The sequence below is a fragment of the Telopea speciosissima genome, chromosome 11 (assembly GCF_018873765.1).
Source record: "Telopea speciosissima isolate NSW1024214 ecotype Mountain lineage chromosome 11, Tspe_v1, whole genome shotgun sequence".
NCBI classification, from domain to species: Eukaryota; Viridiplantae; Streptophyta; class Magnoliopsida; order Proteales; family Proteaceae; genus Telopea; species Telopea speciosissima.
Window position 1 is genome coordinate 17,365,677 of NC_057926.1, and position 10,152 is coordinate 17,375,828.

The following is a 10,152-nucleotide window of genomic DNA, read 5'->3' on the forward strand; positions in this document are numbered from 1 at the left end:
TACTCAGCTCTGGTTAGAAGGCCACTTTTGATGGTATCAATTGCACAGTCCGACGACGAAGCAACGACAGTACTTTACTCTTGTGTAGACAGGATCGCATTGAAAACATCATTGGGTCCACATCCCTTAGGTCTTTAGGTTTTTCATTCAGTCAAATTTCCTTCTGTAATCTCATCAATAGTGTATTTTCCATTAGATATCAATGAATATGTTTTATTTTCCGTCCATCCAGTCTCTTTCGTTATACTTTCATCCAAATAGCAGTTTGTGATGATGTGAGACTGAAAATGATAACAAAAAAAATCCATTACCCCTTTCCCAATATCAAAGTCTTAATAGTCAAAGATCTTGAGCTTTCCATACATCTGATCCCCTTCAAACGAGCTAGAAGCTTAGATGAAGATTTCACCTTATGAAACCTATTAAGGGAGGCCCCCTTTGACCGCCAATTATCACAGATAAATTCTGAGACAATAAAATCCTCTAGTCCCCCAGTTGTCCCTTAGCCTTTTCCTTTTAAAAACTCATCTTGGCCCATCTACACCCCATTATCTGTATATCCTCCTACTTATCAAATGTCCCACCAGTTTCTAGGGTCTAACCGAAAGAAGTCTCCGTGTTAAAATAAGATGTCACGAGGGCAATAATTTTTCCAAAGATAACAAAAAAAGAGCTCTGTCTCTGCAACCAAAGTTGGGCCAATCTAAAAAAAAAAATAATTATGAGAGGGCAAAAAAAAATCTCAAAAAAAAAAGGAGTGCAACAAAGAAAAACGAGAGTCCAAAAAAAAAGAATAAAAAGATGAGAGTTCAAAAAAATGATGAGATAGCAAAAATTTCTTTAAAAAAAAAAGAGAAAAAAAATGAGAGTTAAAAAAGAGAGAGAGAGAGAGAGAGAGGATGCATTGGCTCAAGACCGAGGAACAATTAGACCATGGGGGCAAAAATTGCCAATTTTCCTTCGGGGATGGAATTTTTAAAATTGTCAGCTAATCTTCAAGGATGAAATTACCAAAGTCTTCAGTTGAAGTACGAGAGGGATTGCCAAACTTCTCGATTACACTTTTGGAAAGAAAAATTATCAAAATCCCAAAAAAATAAAGGGTTCAATTACCAGATTCCTGGTTGAATTTTGGGAGCAAAAGTGTCGTGTCATGGTTGGACCCTAAGGGCACATTTGAGCCTTTACCATCCTTTGGAACCCAATGCTAAGCTCCATTACAACCTAATAAAGTCCTCCTGGGCTAAATAATGATGAGATTCTCCTCAACAGCTTTGAGCTCACTTGGATATGATGGAACTTAATTATCAGGGCTTTGACATTAGGATATTTGTGTCTTAAACTACATTTGACCTGATCCCTAATTAGGGTACATAAGCAACTTGATAAAAGAACAATCAAGTTCAGTCCTCCCACATGTACAGTTCTCTGTTCATCCATTTAATTCTTCATCTTTTCTACTTTGCCCTTTATTCGTTAGTATCTCACTCTTTGATGTGGCCCAATGATGCCAAAAAAAATAAAATAGAAGCCTGTCTACCAAGATCAAGGGAATTTAGGGCTTGGAACATTAGCAACATTTAACCAACAAGGTGACTAGGGGAATACTAGAAGAGGAATCAAGTTGTCATTGGGGAAATCTCTATCCAAGATAAGGAAGATGATGGGGGCATGAGGAAAAAGATTTATTTCTTTGGGACAGTCTAACAGGCCAGAGAATGCGAGATAAATAAAATAAAATAAACAAAAATAAAAGGGGCATTCTGTGTACATGGATTGATTCCCAATCATTGAAGAATCCTAGCCTAGGAGGTAAAATGACCATACAGAAGAGAAGGACAATGTCACCCATGGAAGAATGGGAAAACTGACCTATCCACCCATCTTGTTTATAGCCATTCTGACTCACTGGGGCAAAGTTCTACTCATTCGACCTTGGCCCTTCAATGTTTGTCGAGCATATGTGTGTAATAGGGATGTGAATAATATGCCTATGTGGAATGGTGCATCAGAATGTGAATTACCATAGGTTTTCAAAATGAAATGCTTTTATAAGTAAAAGGTTTTTCAAAACAATAATAAATAAAAAAAAACCCGAAGCTGAATCACAATCATGTAAAATGTTTGAGTAACTCTCAGATTGTCTCTACCTAGGTTTTTGATGATGCCATCACCATTGTGCACTAACTATTTGTGAAGAACATGTGTTGTGCAGTTCAAAAATAGAGGATATTTGGTAAGCATCTATGATTGTATGTGATTACGTTTCATTTGCCCATGTTTGCATCATAAACATTTGCATAGAATTAGTTATTTCGTCTCTTTACAAAATAAAAACAAAAAAAATCATTTGCATAGGATTGTTGTCACTTTGGCATTTTAGATTGTGTTTTTGCCATCGCAGTACTCGCTCACTATTTGACTTCTCATGGTATACATATTGGATTGCTTTTCAATTTTTATCATGCATAGGATTGCATTGTCATATGTATCGTCCAGTTCTTTGATTATAGCAATCGTATGTTGTCTAAACTCTAATATCTGTTGTACTCGCGTGCAACGTACTCATTTGATCACCATAGAACTCATGTACAACCTAATCTCATATCATTTGGTTCCTATTACACTCACGTATGGCTTGACCAAACCTTCGGTCTCTGCTGCACTCGTGTGCAATTTGATTATCCGATCACTGCTGAATTTTTATATTATAAATTATATAATATAATAATAATATAATATTTTATTTATGATATATAATATAATATAATATAATAATTATTTATGTATTATATTATTCAAAATTTATGATTATATACATAACAAAAAACTTCCTTTTATAGTATATACTATATAATATAATATTAGATATAATATAATAATACAATATGTATAATATTATTGAATAGTTATTATATTATCGAGTATGCTCGAACATTATTGAGCATGATGTTGGTATTCAAGAATTTCTTCTGCAAGGGAGTAGTAACCAAAGGAATAAATAATAATTTTCACGCTCATTCCAAAAGTGAAGGGTGCTAATAAGGATTCAAATCCTCTACTACCGAGCTGCCCAGCAGGAGCGTGCTGCCCAGACATGGTGAGGCACGCAATGACCGCCTTACCCCCACTCGGGCAAGGCTCTTGGGCAGGGGTAAGGCGGTCATTGCACGCCTCACCATGTCTAGGCAGCACAGTCCTGCCAAGCAGCTTGGCAGTAGAGGATCCAAATTGGCTAAGAAGGTGTGTCTATATAGACCCATCTGCTTAAGTAATTTCTTGTTTAAAATATTTTCTAAAATCCTATCCTGGCATCTCGAATGGCTTTAGCTCTTCCCAAAATTATATCTAAAGAGAGCAAAGAGCTTTCTTAAAAGGAAAAGTGATATTCTTTAATATCTGTATGGCTTCAGAATTGGCAAATTTGATGATGGCCCAATCTCATGGTGGAAGCATAGGTATGAAATTGGATGTTTAATACGACACTTTTGATTGGGATTTCCTATTTGATGTGATGTGACAGTTTGGTTTTCAATTCTCTTAATTAATAGTATACATCAGATTTTGAAATCGACAAAACTTCTAGTGATGATTAATGGAGGACCGGTGGGTTTCTTTGGAGTGGAGCGGGGGCTGCGACAAGGAGATCCATTATCTCCCCTTCTATTCATTGTAGTAGCTGAAGTGCTATGTAGGGGCATATCAGCCTTATCTTAGAAAAATGAAAATTCAAGCTCTTTCTGGTGCCCGAAATGCAATAATTTCCACCCATCTCTTTGCAGGTGAGATTTTTGTGTTTATGAGTGCAAATCTCAAATTTGTTCGGAACCTCCATCGTATTCTAGAAAAATATCAAAGGTATTCAAGAATATCGATAAATCTGGAGAAAAGCAAAGTCTTCTTTGGGATGGTTTCTCTGGTTAGGAAGAAGCGTATCCTTGAGGTTCTGGGGATCTTGAAATGTCATTTTCCTACCAAATATTTGGGGGTGGAGATCTTCACAGGTCGAGTAAAGAAGGATTTTTTGTTGGCAGTGATTTACAAATTTAAATCTAAATTGATAGGGTCAGTTTTGACTAGTATCCCATTCCACAACTTCTCGGTGTATTTATGGTCTGCTTCTATAATTAAGAATATTGAGCAATGGATAAATAATTTTATTTGGAGTAGGGATGCAGAATTTTCCAAAGGAATTACTGTCAAATGAAGTATAATGTCTTTGCCAAAAAAGGAGAGAGGATTGGGCATTCATCAGCTTAAAGATCTTAACTTAGCTTTGATTTCTAAGTTATGTTGGGCAATCAAAAAGGAGAATTCAGTTTTGTGATTGCCAAATATATGCAGAGAAGATACTGATGGGGGCATTAGAAGTTCTTACTCTCTCTTTCTTCTATTTGTTTGGGAATTAGAAAGGTCTGGCTTTTTGTGTGCAATCAAGAGCGATGGGTAGTAGGAGATGGCACAAGGATCAACTTTTGGACTCACAAATGGCTAGAAGACTTCTCTATAGCAGATGCATCTGGGTTGGGTCTAGGGTATTTCTCCAATTTCAAATTAAAGGTCACAGACTAGCTTCATTATCTCAGATGGCTAGTGGAGGTTCCCAGATATATATAGTCTTCGTTCTTGAGAGGTATATGTGATATGGTGTCCAGTATTCCTGTTGCGTGTGAAAACCTCCGTCGCCCGGTTCGCTCACGGATGAGCCTGCAAAAAACCGAGTGAGTGCAAGAGAGCCGGTGTGGCTCCGGCCTAGGACTCTCCGACGCTCAAGTCAGGTCTCCAATGCAACAGCATAACAGCTAGTAAAAAATGAGATGAGCGTTTGTGCTCCATACCTGAGTATTTATAGAATGAGGTGAGGCGGTTGGAGGAGTCCTTGTATGGTAAGAGTCCTCTGTTGGTAGGGCTCTTCCGCGTGGGGCAGAGTGGAGAGTTATTTTCGGGGTCAGACTCTCACTAAGGTAAGAGTCCTTATTGGAGTGTAACTCCGTATCGCAGTGGGGATCGTAGCTCGATTCTTATCCCGTGATTGTCGGGGCATGCTGGCGTGGCTCCGTGATCCCCAGTGGGCCATTATTGTTGCTTCTGGGGAGGGCTCGGCCTCGGGCAGCCGTGTCCTCGATGCTCGGCCTCGGGCGATCCAGTCTTCGGTGATCGGCCTCGTGCTCGTCACAATTGGCGTGGGAGCTGCCTCCAGGCGTATATGTGCTCGGCCTATGGTTGACCTGGGCGGGCTCGGCTCATGGCTTGGCAGGCATAGTGCTCGGCCATAGTGGTGCTCGGCCTCAGGCGGCCGTGGCCTCGGTGCTCATCCTCGGATAGTCGTGGCCTCAGTGCTCGGCCTTGGGCGGCCGTGGCCTCAATGCTCTGCCTCGGGCGACCGTGTCCTCAGGGCTCGGCCTCGTGCTCGGCATTTGTGGTATGGGAGTTGCCCCTAGACACGTGTGTGAGCTCGCCTGAGCTCGGCTTAGGGCTCGGCAGGCCTGATGCTCGGTCACGGAGCCCGACCAAGTTGGAGATGGAGGAGATTACCCTCTTTGTCCGTGCCCAGTTTAGCGCCGTGCACTGGGTGCTCGGCCCGGTTCTCAGCGGGCTAAATTTTCTGTCGCGGTGCTTGGCCAAGTGGGGGATTGAGGTGGTGCCCTTTCCCCGGGTGACCAGTTTGGTGCGGCACTAAACAGCTTGGCTCGGTCCTCAGGGCTCGGCTCGGCGCTCTCCTTAGGTGGTCCTCGGCCGTATGGCCGATTAGGGAGGGCTCGGCTCAGAGCTCGGTGGAGTGAGTGTTCGGCCATGGTGCTTGGCTCGGCACTCTCCTTAGGCGGTCCTTAGCCGTATGGCCGATTAGGGAGGGCTCGGCTCAGAGCTCGGTGGGCCTAGTGCTCGGCCGTGTTGGTGATCAGGGTGATGGCCTTCTCCTTCGGAGGTTGGTTTGATGCCGCACCGTTTGGCTCGGCTCGGTCCTTGGACTGGACTGGGGCTTGACTAGGCATTCGTGCTTAGCGACGATTGCCCTTTCGACCGTGCTTGGTGCGCTCGGCTCAGTGCTCGGCGACTGCGATGCTCGCCCCTGGTGCTCGGTCATATCTAGTAGGGTGATTACCCCTTGGTGTTCGGTTTGGAGTCCTTTGGCTCGGTTCGACCAGGTCGGTTCGGTCCTCGAGTTCGGCTCGGTTTGGCCAACTCGGTTCGGCACTGCATCATTTGTGCTCGGCTTGGCCCTCGGGTTCAGCCTCCAACCGTCCATGTGTCACTTTTTGTCGGATGGGGATTCTATGACTCATCAATTCCTCTTCCAAAACCTACATCTTTGGATAAGCGCGCGCATTTGGGCAGCATCACAATATGGAAACTTCTCTGTGAAATCGGCCTGGAATGCTGTTAGGGAGCATCATCCTTGGGTGAGATGGTTTAATATGAACTGGAGAAAGGGTGTGATTCCAAGGCAATCCTGTTTTGGATGGAGATGGATTCATGAAAAACTCTCTACGTATGAGAATGTGAATGTTCAAGTCATATTTTGATGCATTGACCAGATTTTATCACACCAAGCACTGTTAAGTTAGAGGAAAAGAAAAGCATCTGTAATTTCGTTTAAGGAAATCTGATCTGCATCTAATTCTGATTTTATATCATTTTAAGGACGTTTCTTTGGTGATTCCTTGCAAAATCTCTCCACTCCAAGATCTTTTATGCTCAGAACTTCTTGGAATTATTAAATTATTGGTTACTTACGCCAATAGAGACATCAGTGTGTCCGTGGGTGAAGATGAATGCAAATGGTTGTGCGCCATAAGATTGGAGCTGAAGCAACTGCTGGGGCCTGGGGGTACCTATCCAACTGTCTCTGCCACTGGTGGAACTGGATATCGATCTTACGAGTTCCGACTTTTTTTTACGGTTCCCATTTTTTAGCAGTATGCCGGGTCACTTGATTTTTTTTTTTTTTTTTTCCTTTTAAAATTTTTAGACCTAAAAATCTTTCATGAACCATCCCAGAATTGGAGAGAGAATAGTTGAGATATTCAACTGGGAGCGAGAGGTAAAGGTGACATCAGCCGTTTCTAGTGATCGTAGACCACCCTAGGGGCGTAAGGACTTTCTTCTTTGCTGCTTAACCCCAACGACAAACGACGGGTAGGGAAATTTAGTAAACCAGACAAACTTTGGCAGAACCCCCACGAATGGTGATGCAGGGGTGGAGAACACATTTGTTCCAAGCCCAGAAGGCATTACCCTATCAAAGGCAGGAGCAGGAGGTATGCACCATATCTGGATCGAATGTGATTCTAATTAGGCTGTGGTTGAGAGCTTCCTTCATCCAAACATCTCATGGCAATTGCAGCAATCATTGCAGGAATTTTGTGTCTCGAGATTTCTTGGACTATTTCCCATTGCTATAGGAATCCAACTCAATATGGGACACTCAATAAAAAATATCGGCTGTTTCAAGGTGTTTGGATGAATTGATTGAGTCTCCATCTTTCATCTTTAAAGAGATAATCTGGGAGATGATCGATAGACCGAGATACAAATTCTCTTGATTTGTTTAGTGTATTTTTTTTTTTTTAGTGAATAGTATATTCATTCTGTTGATTGCATTGCCGAAGGTAGAAGAATTATTCATTTGAGCTTTACTTGTTTTGTGCCATTATGCCTGGACGTTAATCTTATATTCTTTTTATTCTTTTAGGGAGAAAGAATGCTACCTGGTCATGTGCAGTGCGCGGCCCCTGCACCTAGACACAAGTCCGCATAAAATGATCGTCATACCCCCATGGAAAGGCAAAAATGACTGAACGCACGACAGTCATTTCGTGTGGCCCTGTGCGTGGGCCCAAGGGCCATGTGTTGCACTCGACCAGATAGCGTTCTCTTTCCAATTCCTTTAATTTCATATTGCTGACCATTAGCAAAAGAAATTAATATAGTATAATACAATATCATATATTATATTATATTATTCATAATTTATAGTATAAAATATAAAAAAAAACCTTTTTATGAATATATATTATATTATATAAAATATATTGTGTATTATATTATTCATTATTTATTATATTATAATGATATTTTCACTCCCACCTTCGGCATGTCCATTAGCAAGGCGTGAATTTCAAAAGCAAAACAGGCACAATAAAAAACCCTTCATTGTGGAAAACCTATGTCTAGGTCTTAATTGGGTATCCCAACTTAAGTCCTGATTAATACAAGATGGAGCCGCATCCCAAATAAATGAAGTTCTTGTAGCTGCAGCATGCTTTGCTAAAATATCCGCCACCTCATTTGCTTCTCTGAAACAATGACTAATCTTCCATGTAATCAACGCCAAATACTGACTGTAAAACTGCCATCTCTATTGAAAGCACCATGGAATAGAGCTATTTAAGACGCAACTAACCATTGAGGCGGAATCACTTTCAATCCAAAGCCTATCCACTTCCATCAAGGAGGTATGATGCAGCCCGTTAAACAGAGCTTCAAATTCAGCCATAAAATTGCTGTCAATACCTATATAATGTGCAAAACACCGCTGAACATCTCCTTTGTCATCCCTAACAATCCAGCCAACCCCTGACCGACCTGGATTACCAAGGGAGCATCCATCAATATTTAGCTTGCACCAGCCCGGCGGAGGAGGACGCTAAACAACATCAATTATTTTCTGAATCAGGGATCTAGAGATTTTAATTGTTAACTTTCTTGAAAGCAACAACTCCGCCACAAAAGAGACATGCACAGAAACTATAGACAAAAACTCATGTAGCTCCTTGAGAACCGATTTTATAATTATAGTTGTATTGCGATGCATGTTCTCATATCTTCGTCTATTTCTTTCCATCCAAATTTGATATGGCATTAGAATCACCAACGCCGGCCAAACTTTAGGAAGAATTACCCCAGCCTTTTTCCTTTTCCACCATGAGAACAGCTCTTCTATGGAAGGAAAACCATTCCATCTCTGATCAAAAAGCGAAAGAACCGTTGTCCATACTTGACCAGCAAAGTCACATTCTAGAAAGATATGGTTGATGGTTTCCTGACTCTTAAGACATAGCTCACATCGAGAAGCAATAGGTATGGAACGCTTAGCTATTTTCTCATTAGTTGGAAAGTAGCCTAGAAATAAACGCCAACCAAAGATAGAGGAACGAGGGAGCAAACCTTTCTGCCAAACCAACCGCGTCTAACCTTGATGTTGTGAGCTAACATGCATGGTGTCCCACGCAGATACGACTGAGAAAGAACCCGACTCAGTGAGGACCCAGTCTCTAGCATCCTCGTACCTACTAGATGGGAGCCTGGTACGCATAATCTGGTTGCAAATATCCCACAGCTCAGACGATGTTACCGATGGTAAAACCCACTCCCCACTCTCAATGAAATCAGCAACTTTGGCTTTAAGATTCCTTGGTAGCGTTACCCCTGGAGGAAGAAGATCACAACTTCGTTGCCCAGTCAACCACCGGTCATACCAGAAATTTATCGAACCACCATCATCAATCACCCATCTTTCAGTAGAGTTCACAAACTCCCAGCCTTTCTGAAGGCCTGGTAATATTGAAGAAGAAATCACACTTCTTTTTAAGGAGCCATCTGTCACTACAAATCTCCCACGCAAAAAAGAAGCAAACATTGATTACTCAGATTTAATATACCACACAAACTTAGTTAGCGACGCCAAATTAGTCTCTTTCAGTCGTCAAATGCCTAAACCACCTTCCCCCTTTGGCTTGCATACCTTGCTCCAACGAACTGTAATAGCTTTAGCAGAAGATGCATCTCCACTCCAAAATAAAGTTTCAAATCCACTTTTCCATAAGAGCAACCGACGATGCAGGCCATAGAAAAATTATGAATAGGGATGTTGCACATTACAGACCTCACCAACTCCACCCTTCCAGCCAACAATAACAATCTTCCCTTCCACCCTGCTAGTCTTGCCTAAAATTTATGTACAAGAGGAAGAATGAGGTCTTTTTTAACTCTGCCTTTGAAGAGCTCCAACCCTAGGGTACCGAGTGGGAAAAGCACATTCAGGAATTCTCAGGGTATTTTTAATTCTTCACTTTCTTTGCTCCGAAATCGAACCCAAGAAAATTTTACTTTTGTCCATGTTTATTCTTTAACCCGAATAAGCCTGATAGA

General features: G+C 41.6%; 1 protein-coding gene across 1 annotated transcript; it reads right to left on the bottom strand.

The window, feature by feature from the left end:
• Positions 1-8,647: 8,647 nt before the first annotated feature.
• On the bottom strand, positions 8,648-9,640 carry LOC122644833. The gene is made up of 2 exons (XM_043838213.1): positions 9,196-9,640; positions 8,648-9,123 (listed from the first exon to the last, which is right to left on the bottom strand). The coding sequence occupies exons 1-2, from the start codon at positions 9,638-9,640 to the stop codon at positions 8,648-8,650; spliced, it is 921 nt and encodes a 306-aa protein (XP_043694148.1).
• Positions 9,641-10,152: the final 512 nt, after the last annotated feature.